Genomic DNA, 24,209 nt, shown 5'->3' with positions numbered 1-24,209 from the left:
TGCTAGACCTCATGTGGCTGGAGTGTGTCAGCAGTTCCTGCAAGAGGAAGGCATTGATGCTATGTACTGGCCCGCCCGTTCCCCAGACCTGAATCCAATTGAGCACATCTGGGACATCATGTCTCGCTCCATCCACCAACGCCACGTTGCACCACAGACTGTCCAGGAGTTGGCGGATGTTTTTGTCCAGGTCTGGGAGGAGATCCCTCAGGAGACCATCCGCCACCTCATCAGGAGCCTTCCCAGGCGTTGTAGGGAGGTCATACAGGCACGTGGAGGCCACACACACTACTGAGCCTCATTTTGACTTGTTTTAAGGACATTACATCAAAGTTGGATCAGCCTGCAGTGTGGTTTTCCACTTTAATTTTGAGTGTGACTCCAAATCCAGACCTCCATGGGTTGATAAATTTGATTTCCATTGATCATTTTTGTGTGATTTTGTTGTCAGCACATTCAACTATGTAAAGAAAAAAGTATTTAATAAGAATATTTCATTCATTCAGATCTAGGATGTGTTATTTTAGTGTTCCCTTTATTTTTTTGAGCAGTGTATATCCAAAATGTCCATTTATTTGGTGTGTTTGATCCAGAAAAACACCGGTTCCAACTCGCACAACATGACTACAAAATATCTCATAAGTTACCTGTAATCTTTGTCCAAACATTTCAAACAACTTTCCTAATACAACTTTAGGTATTTTTTTACGTAAATAATTGATCAAATTGAAGACGGGATAAACTGTGTTCAATACCAGAGGAAAACAAAGTGTAGCGAGCTTTCAGGTCACACGCCTCTAACAGAGTACACTTCTCTCTACCCTCGTTTTTAACAGTGCTACTTCTTCATTTCTCAAAGGAAAAACCTCAACCAATTTCTAAAGACTTGACATCCAGTGGAAGCAATAGGAACTGCAAGCAAGTCCCTTAGAAATCTGGATTCCTAATGAAAACCCATTGAAAAGAGTGACCTAAAAACACAATTCTGAATGTTTGTCCTCGGGGTTTCGCCTGCCAAATAAGTTCTGTTATACTCACAGACATCATTCAAACAGTTTTAGAAACTTCTGAGTGTTTTCTATCCAAATCTACTAATGCATATATATACATATTTTAGCTTCTGGGCCTGAGTAGCAGGCAGTTTACTTTGGACATGCTTTTCATCCGGACGTGAAAATACTGCCCCCTATCCCAATGAAGTTAAACATAATTCTTGTGACTGTTTTGCGTGTTTTGCACTTTTGCCTAAATAAAGTGCGCGCCTGTTCACAAATCTCTGCTCTCCTGCACCTGACTTCACTACCAGTACGCACACATCTGACAGTTTGGTCCAGGTGCCTCCCCAAAAGGCTGTTGGCGGTCGTTTTATAAACTGCCTATTTATAAGAGGACAGCTGACCTCCAATGGAGGATAATACATGGAGCTATAACCACCAATATGCATCTGGTACACCTGGAGCCTACTGTTGGGGAGGGGTGTCCACCTGTGAGTCCCAGGTTGGTCAGGATGATTGACCTGATCACTAGCTGGTTCTCAGCTATGGGAGAGGTTCTCTCTTCCCAACAGTTTATATTTGGGCCAAAGTACAGGTTTAGTCGAAGGGGTTTAGTTCTCTTACTTAACTTTGTAAATTAGCAATTTGGAAGACACGAAAGAACAGTATTCGGGGACAGGGGTCTGGGGACGTGGTGGGCATGTTGGAGGGGATGTTGGCAGCGCGACTGAGGGTTGAGTTTTCCTATTACAAACTGGTTAATAACATTGGGCTGTTTATGAGCATATGGGGTATTCAGAGGTTGTTTTGTTTAGTTACTGTGGAGGAAGATTTGGTGTTGTTTTTAATTTATGTTTAACCATGTTTTTGTTGATTTGAGTGTTTATTGTGTTGGTTCCCAGACAGTACAATGCAATGAGGATAAATAATATTATAAAAAATAAAAAGAGAGAATGGCTAATAAATAAACAACTAAATGTACATGGATGATGGTTACGCTGTTACTTGTAAGTTATATACAATGTAAATACTTCAAGGAATTATTGGTCATGAGTGGTTTCTCTTTCCTCTCTCCCTTTTCCTCTTGATCTTTCTCCTCACTCTCTCTTTCTCATCTGCCTCTCTCCCTCTGTGTTATCCCCTGGCTCCCCTCCCCTCCGCACCACCAAAACCCGATATGTTCAGTGAGAGACAGATTCGCTCCTGCATCGGCATAATTCACTGTGGAGAGGCCAGCCCTTAGTCCGTCCTGAGGAGGCTTCTTCCGCAACTGCTTTATTGGATTGTGTCCCACTGTGGATCAGACAAGTGTTCTGTGGGGCGCTGGAGAACACTGCCTCTAGCCACGGGATGTGTGTTCCCTCAGCCCAAAGAAAGACAGGTAGCAGCAGCCAGGTTAGTCGCTCTCTCTCTCTCTGTGTGTGTGTGTGTGTGTGACAGCTTGTTCAACTATGCTCTCTTCACTGTCTATCATGTTAATGCTCTTCAGGGAAATGTGTGTTACTGTTGCAAAAGATTAGACTTGATTAGCTCATTTGCACGTCAGCTTCCCAGGCTGCTTACCAGTGTTTTAGAAATCAATCAATGTTGCAGAATGTTATGATTATGATATCCTGTCATCAAAAAGGCTATAGTCTGAATTACAGGTGTGTGCAGTACAAGTAGCCAAACTGTTTACTTAAGATACTTTCACCACATGCAACAATTGTCACTTCTTGAAGGACTTCCTCTTGATAATTCTATGTTTCAAGCGCATAACTTGAAATGCTCCTCTTTGCTAAGGAGCACACATTTAATTGACAATTGACATGTAATTTTCATTGGTGAGTTTTACACGCAGTTACTGTCTTTGTTCAAAGTTTTTACCAATGATCAACTGAGCTATTTCTGTTCTGCTTTTCCATGACTTGTGAAGGGATTTCAGTACTGTGGTACATGTTAGCAAGTGGGTGTGACTCATACGAAAATCTCTCCCATGGGGTCAGAAGGGGTTCAGAATGCCAGAGTAAAAAACATGTTCTACTCTCCCTCCTCAAATGGCCTCTTATTTACGAGGCAGTGTAATAGCCATTTAGTAGATTGAATGACTAAGTTAACATGTGGATGTTTTCCTTTAACATCTGTTTTGTCTTTTTCTCCAGAGTCACCCCACAGCGAGAAACTAGCTTCATTGAGAAAATGAAGAAAACGGTTAGTAGCTTTATGCTAAATGCTGTGTCATATGTAGAAAGCAATTAGTTTAGACAAAATTATGTCTATTTATTTAGTAAATGGATATGTAAGCTGTATGCCACTTAACTTGCTTTGGTGACTGTCATATTAAAACATGTGGTTTCTAGTCAGGGTATATATGGGCGATATTAGCTTTTGCAGAAGCAGCAGCTACATTTCCTGGGGTCCATAATCAGCACAAAACATGAAAAGTAACAAAACACTGATACACTTATAGACAAGGCGCTGTAGTCAGTTTCCCCCTTGAACTTTGCGACCTTTTGCCACATTTCAGGCTTCAAACATAAAGATATAAAACTGTATTTTTTTGTGAAGAATCAACAACAAGTGGGACACAATCATGAAGTGGAACAACATTTATTGGATATTTCAAACTTTTTTAACAAATCAAAAACTGAAAAATTGGGCGTGCAAAATTATTCAGCCCCCTTAAGTTAATACTTTGTAGCGCCACCTTTTGCTGCGATTACAGCTGTAAGTCGCTTGGGGTATGTCTCTATCAGTTTTGCACATCGAGAGACTGACATTTTTTCCCATTCCTCCTTGCAAAACAGCTCGAGCTCAGTGAGGTTGGATGGAGAGCATTTGTGAACAGCAGTTTTCAGTTCTTTCCACAGATTCTCGATTGGATTCAGGTCTGGACTTTGACTTGGCCATTCTAACACCTGGATATGTTTATTTTTGAACCATTCCATTGTAGATTTTGCTTTATGTTTTGGATCATTGTCTTGTTGGAAGACAAATCTCCGTCCCAGTCTCAGGTCTTTTGCAGACTCCATCAGGTTTTCTTCCAGAATGGTCCTGTATTTGGCTCCATCCATCTTCCCATCAATTTTAACCATCTTCCCTGTCCCTGCTGAAGAAAAGCAGGCCCAAACCATGATGCTGCCACCACCATGTTTGACAGTGGGGATGGTGTGTTCAGGGTGATGAGCTGTGTTGCTTTTACGCAAAACATAACGGTTTGCATTGTTGCCAAAAAGTTCAATTTTGGTTTCATCTGACCAGAGCACCTTCTTCCACATGTTTAGTGTGTCTCCCAGGTGGCTTGTGGCAAACTTTAAACAACACTTTTTATGGATATCTTTAAGAAATGGCTTTCTTCTTGCCACTCTTCCATAAAGGCCAGATTTGTGCAATATACGACTGATTGTTGTCCTATGGACAGAGTCTCCCACCTCAGCTGTAGATCTCTGCAGTTCATCCAGAGTGATCATGGGCCTCTTGGCTGCATCTCTGATCAGTCTTCTCCTTGTATGAGCTGAAAGTTTAGAGGGACGGCCAGGTCTTGGTAGATTTGCAGTGGTCTGATACTCCTTCCATTTCAATATTATCGCTTGCACAGTGCTCCTTGGGATGTTTAAAGCTTGGGAAATCTTTTGTATCCAAATCCGGCTTTAAACTTCTTCACAACAGTATCTCGGACCTGCCTGGTGTGTTCCTTGTTCTTCATGATGCTCTCTGCGCTTTTAATGGACCTCTGAGACTATCACAGTGCAGGTGCATTTATACGGAGACTTGATTAAACACAGGTGGATTGTATTTATCATCATTAGTCATTTAGGTCAACATTGGATCATTCAGAGATCCTCACTGAACTTCTGGAGAGAGTTTGCTGCACTGAAAGTAAAGGGGCTGAATAATTTTGCACGCCCAATTTTTCAGTTTTTGATTTGTTAAAAAAGTTTGAAATATCCAATAAATGTCGTTCCACTTCATGATTGTGTCCCACTTGTTGTTGATTCTTCACAAAAAAATACAGTTTTATATCTTTATGTTTGAAGCCTGAAATGTGGCAAAAGGTCGCAAAGTTCAAGGGGGCCGAATACTTTCGCAATGCCCTGTACATTCACATGGATTTTGTGTTGTAGAGTAGTGGCCTGAGTGCTTAATGTGTTGTAAAATGTATTGAATTGTATATAACATTACAGATCTGAGCCATATGGTGTAATTGAGGAAATGGGTCACGATCGTCTGAATGAATGGACCAAGGCGCAGCGTACTTAGAGTTTCACATGTTTAATGAATATGAAACTCACCAAAAACAATATAGAAGAAAACGAAACGTGACGTTCTGGGCTGCTCACAGGCAGCTACACAAAAAACAAGGTCCCACAAAAAAACTGGGAAAAGGCTGCCTAAATATGATCCCCCAATCAGAGACAACGATAGACAGCTGCCTCTGATTGGGAACCATACCAGGCCAACATAGAAATGAAAAAACTAGACTACCCACCCTAGTCACACCCTGACCTAACCAAAATAGAGAATAAAATAATCTCTAAGGTCAGGGCGTGACAAAATGTACAGCTTGGACAAGAGGAGATAGGGTATTACTGCATTTACAGTCAACTCAGGTTTGCATCATGATATAGGCCCTACCTGACCTACAGTACCAGTCAAAAGTTTGGACACACCTACTCATTCAAGGGTTTTTCTTTATTTTTTTACTATTTTCTATATTGTAGAATAATAGTGAAGACATCAAAACTATGAAATAACACATTGAATCATGTGGTAACCAAAAAAGTGGTTAACAAATCCAAAAATATTTGAGATTATTCAAACTAGCCACCCTTTGCCTTGATGACAGCTTTGCACACTCTTGAGATTCTCTCAACCAGCCTCACCTGGAATGCTTTTCCAAGTCTTGAAGGAGTTCCCACATATGCTGAGCACTTGTTGGCTGCTTTTCCTTCACTCTGTGGTCCAACTCATCCCAAAATCATCAGAATTGGGTTGAGGTCAGGTGATTGTGGAGGCCAGGTCATCTGATGCAGCACTCCATCACTCTCCTTCTTGGTCAAATAGACCTTACACAGCCTGAAGGTGTGTTGGGTTGTTGTCCTGTTGAAAAACAAATTATAGTCCCACTAAGCGCAAACGAGATGGAATGGCGTATCACTGCAGAATGCTCTGGTAGCCATGCTGGTTAAGTGTGCCTTGAATTCTAAATATATCACTGACAGTGTCACTAGCAAAGCACCATCACACCTCCTCCTCCATACTTCACGGTGAGAACCACACATGCAGAGATCATCCGTTCACCTATTCTGCATCTCACAAAGACATGGAGGTTGGAACCAAAAATCTCAAATTTGGACTCATCAGAACGAAGGGCAGTGTCCATTGCTAATGTCCATTGCTCGTGTTTCTTGGCCCAAGGAAGTCTCTTCTTCTAATTGGTGTCCTTTAGTAGTGGTTTCTTTGCAGCAATTTGACCACTAAGACCTGATTTCACGCAGTCTCCTCTGTACAGTTTATTTTGAGATGTGTCTGTTACTTGAACTCTGTGAAGCAATTTCTGAGGCTGGTAACTCGAATGAACTTACCCTCTGCAGCAGAGGTAACTCTGGGTCTTCTTTTCCTGTGTCGGTCCTCATGAGAGTTTCATCATAGCGCTTGATGTTTTTTGCGACTGCACTTAAAGAAATTTTCCTGATTGACTGACCTTCATGTCTTAAAGTAATGATGGACTGTCGTTGCTCTTTGCTTATTTAAGCTGTTGTCACGGCCGTCGTCGGAATGAGACCAAGGTGCAATGTGGTGAGTGTACATTTTATTTTATTTGTTAAAATGACGCCAACAAAAACAACGTGAAGCTTACAAGGGCTATAATACCCCAAACAAAGACAACTTCCCACAATGACAAAAGGGAAAAAAGGCTGCCTAAGTATGATTCCCAATCAGAGACAACGATAGACAGCTGTCCCTGATTGAGAACCATACCCGGCCAAAACAGAGAAATACAAAAACATAGAAAACAGAACATAGAATGCCCACCCAAATCACACCCTGATCAAACCAAATAGAGACATAAAAAGTCTCTCTAAGGTCAGTGCGTGACAGCTGTTCTTGCCATAATTGTCAGGAGCGTGAATGAGGACCCAAAAGCGAATTAACAAACAGAGTTTCTTTAATGATAAACACACGTGGGCTCAGATGGACAGGTAGATTCCGACAGGACAGGACAAGGTTGCAGCAAACACGATGATAGTCTGGTTCAGGCATGAGACACACAAACAAGAATCCGACAAAGACAGGAGCAGAAACAGAGAGAGATATAGGGACCTAATCAGAGGGAAAAAGGGAACAGGTGGGAAAAGGGGTGAATGAGGTAGTCAGAGAAGACAAGGAACAGCTGGGGGAAAGAGGGACAGAAACGGTAACCTAGTACGACCAGCAGAGGGAGACAGGGTGAAAGGAAAGGACAGAAAGACACAACATGACAATACATGACAGTACCCCCCCACTCACCGAGCGCCTCCTGGCGCACTCGAGGAGGAAACCTGGCGGCAACGGAGGAAATACTCGATCAGCGCACGGTCCAGCACGTCCCGAGAGGGAACCCAACTCCTCTCCTCAGGACCGTACCCCTCCCAATCTACGAGGTACTGGTGACCACGGCCCCGAGGACGCATGTCCAAAATCCTACGGGCCCTGTAGATGGGTGCGCCCTCGACAAGGATGGGGGGGGGGGGGGGGAAGACGAGCGGGGGCGCGAAGAACGGGCTTGATACAGGAGACATGGAAGACCGGGTGGACGCGACGAAGGTATCGCGGAAGAAGAAGTCGAACTGCGACAGGATTAATGACCCGAGAAATACGGAACGGACCAATGAACCGCGGGGTCAACTTGCGAGAAGCCGTCTTAAGGGGAAGGTTCTGAGTGGAGAGCCAAACTCTCTGACCGCGACAATATCTAGGACTCTTAGTTCTACGCTTATTAGCAGCCCTCACAGTCTGCGTCCTATAACGGCAAAGTGCAGACCTGACCCTCTTCCAGGTGCGCTCGCAACGTTGGACAAAAGCCTGAGCGGAGGGGACGCTGGACTCGGCGAACTGAGATGAGAACAGCGGAGGCTGGTACCCGAGGCTACTCTGAAAAGGAGATAGCCCGGTCGCAGACGAAGGAAGCGAGTTGTGGGCGTATTCTGCCCAGGGGAGCTGTTCTGACCAAGACGCAGGGTTGCGAAAAGAAAGACTGCGTAAGATGCGACCAATAGTCTGATTGGCCCGTTCTGCTTGACCGTTAGACTGGGGGTGAAAGCCGGAAGAGAGACTGACGGAAGCCCCAATCAAACGGCAAAACTCCCTCCAAAATTGAGACGTGAATTGCGGACCTCTGTCCGAAACGACGTCTGACGGAAGGCCATGAATTCTGAAAACATTCTCGATGATGATTTGTGCCGTCTCTTTAGCAGAAGGAAGCTTAGCAAGGGGAATGAAATGAGCCGCCTTAGAGAACCTATCGACAACCGTAAGAATAACAGTCTTCCCCGCTGACGAAGGCAGTCCGGTGACAAAATCTAAGGCGATGTGAGACCACGGTCGAGAGGGAATGGGAAGCGGCCTGAGACGGCCGGCAGGAGGAGAGTTACCGGACTTAGTCTGCGCGCAGACCGAACAAGCAGCCACGAAACGACGCGTGTCATGCTCCCGGGTGGGCCACCAAAAACGCTGGCGAATGGAAGCAAGCGTACCCCGAACGCCAGGGTGGCCGGCTAACTTGGCAGAGTGAGCCCACTGAAGAACGGCCAGACGAGTAGGAACGGGAACGAAAAGAAGGTTCCTAGGACAAGCGCGCGGCGACGGAGTGTGAGTGAGCGCTTGCTTTACCTGCCTCTCAATTCCCCAGACAGTCAACCCGACAACACGCCCCTCAGGGAGAATCCCCTCGGGGTCAGTGGAGGCTACTGAAGAACTGAAGAGACGAGATAAAGCATCAGGCTTGGTGTTCTTAGAGCCCGGACGATAAGAAATCACGAACTCGAAACGAGCGAAAAACAGCGCCTGACGCGCATTAAGTCGTTTGGCAGAACGGATGTACTCAAGGTTCCTATGGTCAGTCCAAACGACAAAAGGAACGGTCGCCCCCTCCAACCACTGTCGCCATTCGCCTAGGGCTAACCGGATGGCGAGCAGTTCGCGGTTTCCCACATCATAGTTACGTTCCGACGGCGACAGGCGATGAGAAAAATACGCGCATGGGTGGACCTTGTCGTCAGAGAGGGAGCGCTGAGAAAGAATGGCTCCCACGCCCACCTCTGACGCGTCAACCTCGACAACGAACTGTCTAGAGACGTCAGGTGTAACAAGGATAGGAGCGGATGTAAAACGATTCTTGAGGAGATCAAAAGCTCCCTGGGCGGAAACGGACCACTTAAAGCACGTCTTGACAGAAGTAAGGGCTGTGAGAGGAGCTGCCACCTGACCGAAATTACGGATGAAACGACGATAGAAGTTCGCGAAGCCGAGAAAGCGCTGCAGCTCGATGCGTGACTTAGGGGCGGGCCAATCAATGACAGCTTGGACCTTAGCGGGATCCATCTTAATGCCTTCAGCGGAAATAACAGAACCGAGAAATGTGACGGAGGAGGCATGAAAAGTGCACTTCTCAGCCTTCACAAAAAGACAATTCTCTAAAAGGCGCTGGAGGACACGTCGAACGTGCTGAACATGAATCTGGAGTGACGGTGAAAAAATCAGGATATCGTCAAGGTAAACGAAAACAAAGATGTTCAGCATGTCTCTCAGGACATCATTGACTAATGCCTGAAAGACAGCTGGAGCGTTAGCGAGGCCGAAAGGAAGAACCCGGTATTCAAAGTGCCCTAACGGAGTGTTAAACGCCGTCTTCCACTCGTCCCCCTCCCTGATGCGCACGAGATGGTAAGCGTTACGAAGGTCCAACTTAGTGAAAAACCTGGCTCCCTGCAGGATCTCGAAGGCTGAAGACATAAGAGGAAGCGGATAACGATTCTTCACTGTTATGTCATTCAGCCCTCGATAATCTATGCAGGGGCGCAGAGACCCGTCCTTCTTCTTGACAAAAAAAAACCCCGCTCCGGCGGGAGAGGAGGAGGGGACTATGGTACCGGCGTCAAGAGCTACAGACAAATAATCCTCGAGAGCCTTACGTTCGGGAGCCGACAGAGAGTATAGTCTACCCCGGGGGGGAGTGGTTCCCGGAAGGAGATCAATACTACAATCATACGACCGGTGTGGAGGAAGAGAGGTGGCCCTGGACCGACTGAACACCGTGCGCAGATCGTGATATTCCTCCGGCACCCCTGTCAAATCACCAGGCTCCTCCTGTGAAGAAGAGACAGAGGAAACAGGAGGGATAGCAGACATTAAACATTTCACATGACAAGAGACGTTCCAGGAGAGGATAGAATTACTAGACCAATTAATGGAAGGATTATGACAAACTAGCCAGGGATGGCCCAAAACAACAGGTGTAAAAGGTGAACGAAAAATTAAAAAAGAAATGGTTTCGCTATGATTACCAGAAACAGTGAGGGTTAAAGGTAGCGTCTCACGCTGAATCCTGGGGAGAGGACTACCATCCAGGGCGAACAAGGCCGTGGACTCCCTTAACTGTCTGAGAGGAATGTCATGTTCCCGAGCCCAGGTCTCGTCCATAAAACAGCCCTCCGCCCCAGAGTCTATTAAGGCACTGCAGGAAGCTGACGAACCGGTCCAGCGTAGATGGACCGACAAGGTAGTGCAGGATCTTGAAGGAGAGACAGGAGTAGTAGCGCTCACCAGTAGCCCTCCGCTTACTGATGAGCTCTGGCTTTTACTGGACATGAAGTGACAAAATGACCAGCAGAACCGCAATAGAGACAGAGGCGGTTGGTGATTCTCCGTTCCCTCTCCTTAGTCGAGATGCGGATACCTCCCAGCTGCATAGGCTCAGCTCCCGAGCCGGCAGAGGAAGATGGTAGTGATGCGGAGAGGGGGGCAACGGAGAGCGCGAGCTCCTTTCCACGAGCTCGGTGACGAAGATCAACCCGTCGCTCAATGCGAATAGCGAGTTCAATCAAGGAATCCACGCTGGAAGGAACCTCCCGGGAGAGAATCTCATCCTTTACCTCTGCGCGGAGACCCTCCAGAAGACGAGCGAGCAAAGCCGGCTCGTTCCAGCCACTGGAGGCAGCAAGAGTGCGAAACTCAATAGAGTAGTCTGTTATGGATCGATTGCCTTGACATAGGGAAGACAGGGCCCTGGAAGCCTCCTCCCCAAAAACAGATCGATCAAAAACCCGTATCATCTCCTCCTTAAAGTCCTGATACTGGTTAGTACACTCAGCCCTTGCCTCCCAGATTGCCGTGCCCCACTCACGAGCCCGTCCAGTAAGGAGAGATATGACGTAGGCGACACGAGCAGTGCTCCTGGCGTAAGTGTTGGGCTGGAGAGAAAACACAATATCACACTGGGTGAGGAACGAGCGGCATTCAGTGGGCTCCCCAGAGTAACACGGCGGGTTATTGATTCTGGGCTCCGGAGATTCGAAAGCCCTGGAAGTGGCCGGTGGATCGAGGCGGAGATGGTGAACCTGTTCTGTGAGGTTGGAGACTTGGGTGGCCAGGGTCTCAATGGCATGTCGAGCAGCAGACAATTCCTGCTCGTGTCTGCCTAGCATCGCTCCCTGGATCTCGACGGCTGAGTGGAGAGGATCCGAAGTCGCTGGGTCCATTCTTGGTCGGATTCTTCTGTCAGGAGCGTGAATGAGGACCCAAAAGCGAATTAACAAACAGAGTTTCTTTAATGATAAACACACGTGGGCTCAGATGGACAGGTAGATTCCGACAGGACAGGACAAGGTTGCAGCAAACACGATGATAGTCTGGTTCAGGCATGAGACACACAAACAAGAATCCGACAAAGACAGGAGCAGAAACAGAGAGAGATATAGGGACCTAATCAGAGGGAAAAAGGGAACAGGTGGGAAAAGGGGTGAATGAGGTAGTCAGAGAAGACAAGGAACAGCTGGGGGAAAGAGGGACAGAAACGGTAACCTAGTACGACCAGCAGAGGGAGACAGGGTGAAAGGAAAGGACAGAAAGACACAACATGACAATACATGACAATAATAGCTGGTTGAGAGAATGCCAATAGTATGTAAAGCTGTCATCAAGGCAAAGGGTGGCTACTTTGAAAAATCTCAAATGTGTAATATATTTTGATTTATTTAACACTTTTTTGGTTACTACATGATTCCAAATGTGTTATTTAATAGTTTTGATGTCTTCACTATTATTCTACAATGTAGAAAATAGTAAAAATAAAGAAAAACCCTGTAATGAGTAGGTGTGTCCAAACTTTTGACTGGTACTGTATATCATGGAAGCTTTACATTTATATGTAGTTAATTCATTTTGATCTACTATGATAGCTGATAGCATCTGCCTTTGAACTGTGCAGGTGTTTGGCTTGGGGAATAAAACATATGAGCACTTCAATGCAATGGGAAAGTATACTGACAAGAAACTGGAAGAGCTGGGTGGCAGGAAGATCTATGACCTGGGAATGGGAGACGATGATGGCACGTGAGTAATAAATGAATCCATATTCATAAATATGTATGTTTTTATCTTATCAAAATATCCTATGACTGTGTTCTATGTCTGTCTTACCCTCTTCCCCAGCCTTGAGGAAGACTTTATATCATGGAAGGAGCAGTTCTGGCCTGCTGTGTGTGAACACTTTGGGGTGGAGGCCACAGGAGATAACACCAGTTAATAGCTAGTTGGCTACCCCCCCCTCTTTCTCCTGGTCAAACTGGTTGCCAAGTAGAGATATTTACTATGGAGCTCTAGGAGCAGATGTACATCCTTTTATACATTTTTTTTAATGACCCAGAGGGCTGGTTTCCCAGAAACAAATTAAGCCTAGTTCAGGATAAAAAAATATTCTCAATTGAGATTCTCCATTGAAAAGCTTTATAGTCCAGGACTAGACTTAATCTGTGTCTGGGAAACCAGCCCATAATGTTTTACTTTGTATTCCAATTCAATACAGAACAAGGGATCTTGGTAATATCACCAGCTATGAATCCTGGACATATCAGATATAGTAAACAATTGATTAAGTCATGTTTGATAGACCCTGACATTGTTTGCATGTTTTCAGAAAAACAACCACAAAGCTTCAACTGCAAATAACAAACCTGGTTAACACATTTGGTTAAACAACGGCACATTTCCATTTCAAATTCTGTTTGCATGCATAATAGTGCTTGACATGAATGTCTCCCCTGTGCTTTGAGGCTTTTCACTCTGCTCTGCATGGCATCCAACCCTTTTACCATACGCACATGCATCATAGCATTTGCATCACAGAGAGCGAACCCCACTAAAAGCGTATGTGGCTGACCATATCCAGACGGATTACCAGGACGTATACTCAAAGCATGCGCGGATCAACTGGCAAGTGTCTTCACTGACATTTTCAACCTCTCCCTGACCGTGTCTGTAATACTTACATGTTTCAAGCAGACCACCATAGTCCCTGTGCCAAAGGAAGCGAAGGTAACCTGCCTAAATGATTACCGCCCCTATAACACTCACTTTGGTAGCCATGAAGTGCTTTGCAAGGCTGGTCATGGCTCACATCAACAGCATCCTCCCAGATACCCTAGACCCACTCCAATTATCATACTGCCCCAACAGATCCACAGATGACACAATGTCAATCGCACTCCACACTGCCCTTTCCGACATGGACAAAAGGAACATGTGAGAATTCTATGTGAGAATGCTGTGAGAATGCTGTTCATTGACTACAGCTCATTGTTCAACACCATAGTGCCCACGAAGCTCATCACTAAGCTAAGGACCCTGGGACTAAACACCTCCCTTTCCAACTGAATCCTAGACTTCCTGACGGGCTGCCCCCCGTCCGGAAGGGTAGGCAATAACATGTCTGCCACGCTGATCCTCAACACTTGAGCCCCCCAGGGGTGTGTACTTAGTCCCTCCTGTACTCCCTGTTCACCCATGACTGTGTGGCCAAACACAACTCCAATACCATCATTAAGTTTGCAGAAGACACAACAGTGGTAGGCCTGATCACCGACAACGATGAGACGGCCTATAGGGAGGTCAGAGAACGGGCCGTGGTGCCAGGACAACAACCTCTCCCTCAATGTGAGCAAGACAAAGGAGCTGATTGTGGACTACAGGAAAAGGCGGGCCGAACAGGGCCCCATTAACATCAATGGGGCTGCAGTGGAGCGGGTAGAGAGTTTCAAGTTCCTTGGTGTCCACATCACCAACGATCTATCATGGTCCAAACACACCAAGACAGTCATGAAGAGGGCACGACAAAACCTTTTCCCCTCAGGAGACTGAAAATATTTGGTCTGGGTGCCCAGATCCTCAAAAAGTTCTACAGCTGCACTATTGAGAGCATCCTGACCGGTTGAATCACCGCCTGGTATGGCAACTGCTCGGCATCTAAGGCGCTACAGAGGGTAGTGTGTACGGGCCAGTGCATAACTGGAGCCAAGCTTCCTGCAATCCAGGACTTCTACAATAGGCGGTGTCAGAGGAAAGCCCATAAAATTGTCAGAGACTCCAGTCACCCAAGTCATAGACTGTTTTCTCTGCTACCTCACGGCAAACAGTACTGGAGTGCCACGTCTAGGACCAAAAGGCTCGTTAACAGCTTCTACCCCCAAGCCATAAGACTGCTGAACAATTAATCTCAAATGGTCACCATGTATTTACATTGACCCCCCCCCCCCCCCCCCCCCCCCCCCCTCCATTTGTTGATACTTGCTGTTATTATCTATGCATAGTCACTTCACCCCTACCTACATGTACAAATTACCTCAACTAACCTGTACCTCCGCACACTGACTCGGTACAGGTACCCCCTGTATATAGCCTCGTTATTGTTATGCTATTGTGTTACTTTTTATTATTTTTTACTTTAGTGCATTTGGTAAATATTTTCTTAAGATTTCTTGATCTGCACTGCTTGTAAGTAAGCATTTCACGGTAAGATCTACACCTGTTGTATTCGGCGCATGTGACAAATAAAGTTTGATTTGATATCGGTCCTTAGCTGCACTGATGGGTTATTTTTAGACTTCAAAGGTGTGTGATCATGAGTGGTGGAGATGCGGAGCAGGAAGTAACCACCTGTCCGTTTCTTCCTCTCCTTTAGCAACCAGCAGTACGAGTTGGTGTTTCCAACTGACATCAACATGAATAAGGTGTATACTGGGGAGATGGGTCGCCTCGAGCTTTGAGACCCAGAAACCGTGAGTTGACAACTTCACTCACACAGGAAGTGGTGTAGGGAGCTCAGCTATCAGGCGTAATGACAGAGCTGTGTTGTCATGGAACGGAATTAATAGATTATGATTGTTGATCAGGGCAATACAGGGATGACTGTTGTCATGACGCTGACATGATTATCACCATATCCCCAATGCCAACAGCAAAGACAGTGTGCTTTTAGGGTGCATCTCAATAGTCTAGTCTAAATTATATTTTCCTTCATCTGCACTGATCTGAGAGAACTAGACAGGTGTAAACTAAATCCCTCTATAGACCTTGGCCAAAGTGCCTTCACCTGTCTTCTCAGATCATTTCATTTTCATTTTATCCTTAATATTAGAAATCTCCTCTCAAATGTTAGTTATTTATTGAACCCTTTTTTACAACAGTAGCACTTTTCTCCATTTGTCTGAAATGGCTTTGTGATAACTCCAGTATTATTTGTCATTGGAGGCCTTTTGATGCTAAGAACCCCTCCTTGGCCACGGTAGTGGTTAACCGCCAGCTGAACCAAGCCGGCGACCGACATCTGACGCATCTAGAGCTGGACATCTCAGGCTCCCAAATCAGGTATCTGCTCTTTTATTAATATTTTATATGAAAAGTCCTATGCCATTAAAGGTCCAATGCAGTTGTTTTTATCTCAATATCAAATCATTTCTGGGTAACAATTAAGTACCTTACTGTGATTGTTTTCAATTAAAATGGTCAAAAATAAACATTTCCCAAGCAAGAATTTTGCTAAGACTGTCTGGTCTGGAAAACAGAAAATATTGTTAGGTATGGAACTCTCTTATTGGGCTATTAACCAATTTACAACCTGGTGATGGCTGGCCAAAGCTCCATCCCACATTTCAGGCAGTATTTGCAAACAGCTCTTACACTAAAAGGGCATTATCATTTTCACAATTTCACAGTATTATTCCAATGTCAAAGTGTGGAAATATAAAGAAAACATAGGAAAATCACATTTTTGTCTGCAGTGGGCCTTTAAATATAATGCATTTCTGCCTTCCTATGCCTACTGCATTACTTCTGTCTGCTAACAAGTGTCAAGTTGGTTAATCAATTTTATTTTATTTTTCACACACTGGCAAAAAGCATGTAAATATATTGTATATGTAATGACATTTGCTTGTTAGATAAATACAGTGGGAAGTCTTGTTCATCCATCTCCCCCTGTCATTCTCCTTCCCTGTAGATATGACTCTGGAGACCACGTTGCTGTTTACCCCATTAATGACGTGTCAATAGTGAACAGAATAGGCCAGATCCTGGATGCCGACCTGGACACTGTTATCTCTCTCAACAACCTTGAAAGTCAGTTCTAAATCATGGCTCAGGGACATGATGTGAGCTACTTTGCATCTGTATTTGCATTGGAGTAGTTGTTTTTTCCATTGGCATTTTCCATAATATTTGGTTGCAATATAATGCACATGATCTAGAGGTTGGAAAGATACTGCTGCACACATTGTCAACTAAACCATGTGGTCCACCATTAACAACCAAAATGGATGCAGTGGCCTCAAAATAAAGAGAACTTGAATCTTAAACAATGATGCTGATAAGATTCTTCATCTGTGTGTGTTTCAGAGGAGTCCAATAAGAAGCACCCGTTCCCGTGTCCGACAACGTACCGCACGGCTCTGACCCACTATTTGGACATCACCAACCCCCCTCGCACCAACGTCCTGTTTGAGCTGGCCCAGTACTCCACCGACCCCAAGGACCAGGACATCCTGCGCAAGATGGCCTCCGCCTCCCCCGAGGGCAAGGTTGGCACCCCTCAAACCTCTGACTGACTGACACTCCACTGCCCACCCAGAAATGCATGCTGTCAATAGGTTTGAATAACTGTAAATGCTCTGTATCAATGAGCATGGTTACATCCATACAATAATGTGATTATTGTGGATAGTCAGGTTAATATAATAGTTTGTTTAAAACGTTTACATGCTTTGCAAGAATAACGATTTCCCTAATAATCCTGTTTGTGTGGACACATCTGACATCAGTCTACCTGATGGGACTTTTGATGAATGCTGAAAATCACCAATCAAATTAAACGTTCTACTACAGTGACCATGTTATTTTTGTTCAGACTATTTGATTCAGACATATAAAGTTTGTATGTGAAAACTATTTATAAGATGCATACTTTCAGTTTTTTCGAATTCACTTCACTCGAGCATAAGAGAGAAGCTTGCGCTACCCGCTGCTGACACTACCCGCTGCTGACACTACCCGCTGCTGACACTACCCGCTGCTGACACTACCCGCTGCTGACACTACCCGCTGCTGACACTACTCGCTGCTGACACTACCCGCTGCTGACACTACCCGCTGCTGACACTACCCGCTGCTGACACTACCCGCTGCTGACACTACCCGCTGCTGACACTACCCGCTGCTGACACTACCCGCTGCTGGCACATGTGCAGATCAAATACACCACTGGAATGCCAATTAATTTGTTTACATGTCCTAATATTTAGAAAAGATTGCTCAGAAAACCAGGTGTTTTAATCGGCGTATGCTTACTTCCATTATGACCTTACGCCGATTAAGAAAAGCAGAGTTAGGTGTTTACATGACGAATGCCATACTCTGCCTTCTGCCATAATCAGTTTAACATTGAATTATTAGTGTGTATGTAAACATACTCAATGGAGAGTAACTGTTGTCTGTCTGTGTCTCTCTGTCAGGGTCTGTACCAGCGCTGGGTGCTGGAACATCCTGGCTGTGTTGGAGGACATGCCGTCCCTCCACCCTACCATAGACCACCTGTGTGAGCTGCTGCCCCGCCTACAGGCTCGCTACTACTCCATCGCCTCCTCTGGCGAGTTGAGACCCACTATTAGAAAAAATAATAATACGTTGTCCATTTTAGGGAGAAATATATATTTGTACAGCAGAGCCCATGAAGGGAGAGCAATATAGGAGTTCAGGATATGATACCAGGAATTGGAGAACAGCAGACCTGTTATTGCCAGTTCAGTTTCCACTTTATCAGTTATTTGTTTCTTTATTTCATTTCTTTATGTTTACTTAATAACTGTGTATTGTCTTGATGTCAGGTGTACTCCGACATGGTGAGCATCTGTGCGGTGGTGGTGGAGTTCCAGACCAGTACAGGGCGGAGCTTCAAGGGAGTGGCCACCAACTGGCTGAAGAACAAGTTGGTGGTGACGGACAACGTCCGCAAGTCCCAGTTCCGGCTGCCCTTCAAGGCCAGCAACCCGGTGGTGATGATTGGGCCCGGCACAGGCATCGCCCCCTTCATGGGCTTCCTCCAGGAGAGAGGCTGGATGAAGGAGCAAGGTAACCAGCTAGGGAGGAAGAAAGCCTGGGCCTCGTCTGGCATCTAAGTCTACTTATTGAATTGGAAAATTGAAATGTATTTTGAGATTTTGAAGAACATCTGTTAAAACAGAAGTGTTTGGCTTGTGCATAGAATAGATGGAGTCCACAGCAAGCAAGTCTCCATGTTCTACTGTAAATTAGGTTGACCTGAATTTGTTTTCAACAAGTATCTTTTAATATGTTAGCATAAGGGAAAAGAGTGCCAGTGTGACACAGTTTCACATCAAGAGTGTGTACTTACCTGGTAAAATAAGGGTTAAATAAAATAAGTAAATAAAAGAGTGTGTTGTTTTTCTATCAGGGAAGGATGTCGGCGAGACGATACTGTACTTCGGCTGTCGCCACAGATATCAGGACTTCATGTACCAGCAGGAACTGGAAGAGTTGGGGAAGGTGGGCGTGCTGATTCAGCTCAACGTGGCCTTCTCCAGAGACCAAGAGGAGAAGGTAACACAGCACACCTTAAAACCTGTTGAGTCTATAGGGGCGCTATTTCATTATTGGATAAAAAACGTTCCCGTTTTAAGCGCAATATTTTGTCACGAAAAGATGCTCTACTATGCATATTATTGACAGTTTTGGAAAGAAAACACTCTGAAGTTTCAGAATCTGCAAAGATATTGTCTGTGAGTGCCCCATTCTAAAGGCGAAACCAAGATGAAACGTCAAACAGGAAATGAACAGAATTTCTGAAGCTCTGTTTTCTAATGTCTCCTTATATGGCTGTGAATGCGACAGGAATAAGCTTAGACCTTCTGCCATTTCCCCAAGATGTCGGCAGCATTGTGACGTATTTGTAGGCATATCATTGGAAGATTGACCATAAGAGACTCCATTTTCCAAGTGTCCGCCTGGTGTCCTGCGTCGAAATTGGTGCGCAACGCCAGGTGCAAGTATTTTTCCATTTGATAGAGAGGAGAAACCAGGCTTCCACGAACGATATATCATCGAAGAGATATGTGAAAAACACCTTGAGGATTGATTCTAAACAACGTTTGCCATGTTTTCAGTCGATATTATGGAGTTAATTTGGAAAAAAGTTCGCGTTTTGAGGACTGAATTTTCAGGTTTTTTTGGTAGCCAAATGTGATGTACAAAACGGAGCTATTTCTAATACACAAATAATTTTTTGGGAAAAACTGAGCGGAATTAATTTTTATTGGTGGTAGTGGACTACTACACACACTGGGTGGAGTTGTTTCCCCTCCGCAAAGCCACTGCATCAGCCATTGCTCTAATTCTGAGAAGGGAGGTCTTTACCAGATTCGGGATTCCCGACCAAATCCTCTCTGACCGAGGTCCGCAGTTCATATCAGGAATATACATAGAGCTCTGTACCTACTGGGGTGTAATTGCCAAGCTGACCACAGCCTACCATCCTCAGACCAACCTGACGGAGAGGGTAAACCGAACCCTGAAGGGGATGATTGCTTCATTCGTGGGGGATCAGCACACAAGGTGGGATCAGCATCTTCCAGAATTTCGCTTTGCACTGAACTCTGCCGTGCAGGAGACTTCTGGGGTCACTCCCGCCGAACTCCACCTGGGAAGACCACTAAAAGGTCCGATGGACAGGGTCTTGCAAAGTTCGAATGTTTCACCTGACTGCCTAGCGTTTGATGCCGTACCTTGCTAGCCAGAGTGGAGGCCAGCAAAACCAAAGCCAAACAACGACAGCTGAGAAACTATGACAAACATAGACGAGACGTGTGTTTTCCACCCCAGTCTCGTGTCTGGGTACGTTCACATCATCTGTCAAAGGCATCTAAGAAGTTCACTGCCAAGCTAGCTTCGAGATGGAAAGGTCCATACCGTGTAGTGCAGCAGTTGGGACCGGTGAACTACTTGGTCTGTTTGGAGGACACTGGGGAAGATGTCAGGACAGTGCATGTTGTTGACCTAAAGCCCTGCTACCCTACGGCAGAAGAGCTGGATCGCAGGCAAAAGCAACACCTGCAGGACCTCTTCATGGAGGACTCTGATGAGGAGGACTTCCCTGGTTTTGTGTAGCAGGAACATGAACCTGTCAAAGCCTGCATCCTCTCTGTTTCTACAGGCATTGTTTTTTCATGGGGGGAGGAGTGTGGCGAAATCTGCACGGAGCCTTCACCGTGCACTGCCACTTTAAGAGCGCATGAGCAGTAAGGAAGGAGGAAATAAAGAGAGCTCGTTCAGCTCTTTGGGGAGGGGCTCTTTGGTGGCGCGACAGTTTGATTGTGTATGCTGTGCTGCAGAAGTTTTGTTTGTTTTCAGCGTGTGTAGTTTATAGAGTATTTAACTCAATCATCGGTGTAATCGCTCTAGGTCGTGGTTGTTTTCGTTTGGGACCACGCCCGTTATGGATCGCATGGATTAGTAGCAACATTGTTGCGAAGCTTTAACATACAAACCAACAAACCATCGGACAGTCAGACAGTACACCTGCACGCCTGAAGACCACAGCTAAGATCTCTCTTGTTCTCTTCTCTTTTTCTCTTCCCTCTATCGTTCCAGTGCTTTACCCTGCAACAGACTCTCTATTTTTCCAATGCACTTCCCATTGAAGTTCATTAGAGCTGGACTATTATTGCCCTGCCAGAAGTATTTGGACATTTTAGTTAAAAGGGAGGTTGCTTGCAAGTTGTGTATTGTTATGTGAACTGTATTGAGGTGTACTAATGACATGTGGCCGAGAAGACTGTGGACATTTTTAAGGCCTTTGTTGTGTCGATGAACACCCCCCACATTCATACCCTCTGCACTCATCCACTAGAAAATAATACAGATTATTGCAAATCCTATGTTGATGACTGGGTTCGTTCTTGTATGAAGTTGCTGTTGAATTGCTCTGCCATTATTAGTATTACTATTATTGTATGAGGTATTCTTGTTTGGGTTACCCCTGTGCTGTGATGTGGCTTGTGTATGGTGTGTATTCTTTTTTTCTCTCCACTGGCTATCTGGTAAACAGGCTACCCTCTAGGCAGTATCTTCTGCTGATGTGTGTGGGTCTGGTAGTGGTACTCTCTATTCTACTCTTTTCCTTTTGGCATGGTTAATACCTGCCTGGCGCACAAACAAAATCTTTCTTTACCCCTCTCTAATAAATACCGCTACACTCTCTAAGAGCTTTGCACACCTGTATTGTACAATATTTGGACATTATTCCTTTTAAAATTCTTCAAGTTCTGTTAAGTTGGTTGATGATCTTTGCTAGACAGCCATTTTGAAGTCTTGCCATAGATTTTCAAGCCGATTTCAAAACTGTAATTAGGCCACTCAGGAACATTCAATGTCGTCTTGGTAAGCAACTCCAGTGTATATTTGGCCTTGTGTTTAAGGTTATTGTCGTACTGAAAGGTGAATTTGTCTCCCAGTGTCTGTTGAAAAGCAGACTGAACCAGGTTTTCCTCTCGGATTTGCCTATGCTTAGCTCTATTCCATTTATTTTTATCCCCCCAAATTCCCTAGTCCTTGCCGAAGATAAGCATACCCATAACATGATGTAACCACCACCATTCTTGAAAATATGAAGAGGGGTACTCAGTGATGTTTGGGAAAAATCCAACATAACATGTAACGCTTTCTTTTCAGGACAGTTCATTTCCTTTCCTCATTTTTTGCAGTTTTACTTTAGTGCCTTGTTGCAAACAAAATGCCTGTTTTGGAAACATTGTATTCTGTACAGGCTTCCTTCTTTACTCTGTCATTTAGGTTAGTATTGTGGAGTAATTAAAATGTTGTTGATCCATCCTCAGTTTTCTCCTGTCACAGCCGAGTTAGGAAGGACGCATGTATCTTTGTAGTGACTAGGTGTATTGATACACCATCCACAGTGTAATTAATAACTTTACCATGCTCAAAGGGATATCAAATGTCTGCTTTTTAATTTTTATCCATCTACCAATAGATGCCCTTCTCTGCGAAGCATTGGAAAACCTCCCTCGTCTTTGTGGTGAATCTGTGTTTGAAATTCACTGCTTGACTGAGGGACCTTACAATGATCTGTATGTGTGGGGTACAAAGACGAGGTAGTCATTCAAAAATCATGTTCAACACTATTATTGCACACACAGTGAGTCCATACATCTTATTATGTGAGTTGTTAAGCACATTTTTACTCCTGAACTTATGTATGCTTGCCACAACAAAGGGGTTGAACACTTATTGACTCAAGAGATTTGAGCTTTTCATTCTTTATAGCTTTCTAAATATTTCTAAAAACATAATTCCACTTTGACATTATGGGGTATTGTGTGTAGGCCAGTGACAGAAAATCTCAATTTATTCAATTTTAAATTCAGGCTGTAACACAACAAAATGTGGGTGTGAATACTTTCTGAAGACACTGTAAATGCTTTGAGGGTTTTTTGAAAAGGAAAATCCATCATTATTGTGTGCCTTCTGTAAATATGGCTGCCACTTGTCTTTTCCTAGGGATGCTCGGAACATGGCGCGGGACGTGCAGAATGCCTTCTATGACATTGCTGAGGAGGTGGGAGGCCTCACACACACAGGCTGTGGCTTACATCAAGAAGCTGATGACAAAGGGCTGCTACTCTCAGGACGTGTGGAGCTAAAGAAGATGAAGCTAATGTTACATCACACACTCACAAATCCCTATGTTAACCTATTTAATTCTGGTGGAGGGTGAGTGGTAACGGTGAACTGTTTTAGAAGGTCAGCACATAATCACTAAATGGAAAGACGTATGGATGAATGTTTGTTGTACTTATTGTTTTGGTGTGTAATCTTACTGACAGCATTTTGTGGAGGCTCGTGCTGAGAGGTAGTGCAATTCATTCAAGATTTGTTGGGAATGGTCTCATACTCCAAATTGACCCCTAACCCCCAGTCCTTTCATGTACACTGAACCAAAATATAAATGCAACATGTAAAGTGTTGGTCCCATGTTTCATGAGCTGAAATAAAATATCACAAATGTTCCATACACACAAAAAGCTTATTTCTCTCAAATGTTGTGCACAAATGTTTACTTCACTGTTAGTGAGCATTTCTCATTTGCCAAGATAATCAAAAATGCTTATTAAACAGCATGATCATTACACAGGTGCACCTTGTGCTGGGGACAATAAAAGGCCACTCTAAAATGTGCAGTTTTGTAACACAACGCCACCACAGATGTCTCATATTTTGAGGGAGCGTGCAATTGGCATGCAGACTGCAGGGATGTCCACCAGAACTGTTGCCAGAGAATTTAATTTAAATTTCTCTACCATAAGCCACCTCCAACGTAATTTTAGAGAATTCCAACCGACCTCATAACCGCAGACCATGTGTAACCACGCCAGCCCAGGACCTCCACATCCGGCTCTTTCAGCTGCAGGATCGTTTGAGACCAACCACCCGGACAGCTGATGAAAACTGGGTTTATACAACCAAAGAATTTCTGCACAAACTGTCAGAAACCATCTCAGGGAAGCTCATCTGCGTGCTCGTTGTCCTTACCAGGGTCTGACTTGACTGCATTTCGGCACCGTAACCGACTTCAGTGGGAAAATGCTCACCTTCGATGACAACTGGCATGCTGGAGAAGTG

The 24,209-nt window shown here is 44.8% G+C and overlaps 1 protein-coding gene across 1 annotated transcript; it reads left to right on the top strand.

Annotated features, from left to right (window-relative positions):
- Nucleotides 1–1,176: 1,176 nt before the first annotated feature.
- Nucleotides 1,177–23,618, top strand: LOC110533542 (NADPH--cytochrome P450 reductase). The gene is given in 17 exon segments (XM_036989952.1): nt 1,177–2,390; nt 3,137–3,185; nt 12,442–12,566; nt 12,666–12,765; nt 15,200–15,264; nt 15,266–15,286; nt 15,759–15,875; nt 16,507–16,625; nt 16,902–17,083; nt 18,014–18,036; nt 18,038–18,164; nt 18,398–18,629; nt 18,973–19,118; nt 19,625–19,664; nt 20,754–20,774; nt 23,063–23,159; nt 23,161–23,618. Coding segments are annotated over 16 exon segments (1,497 nt in total). The 5' UTR covers nt 1,177–2,390; nt 3,137–3,173; the 3' UTR covers nt 23,231–23,618.
- Nucleotides 23,619–24,209: the final 591 nt, after the last annotated feature.

Source organism: Oncorhynchus mykiss, chromosome 10 (assembly GCF_013265735.2).
Source record: "Oncorhynchus mykiss isolate Arlee chromosome 10, USDA_OmykA_1.1, whole genome shotgun sequence".
In the NCBI taxonomy this organism is placed as follows: domain Eukaryota; kingdom Metazoa; phylum Chordata; class Actinopteri; order Salmoniformes; family Salmonidae; genus Oncorhynchus; species Oncorhynchus mykiss.
This window is presented reverse-complemented; position numbering and strand designations above follow the sequence as displayed.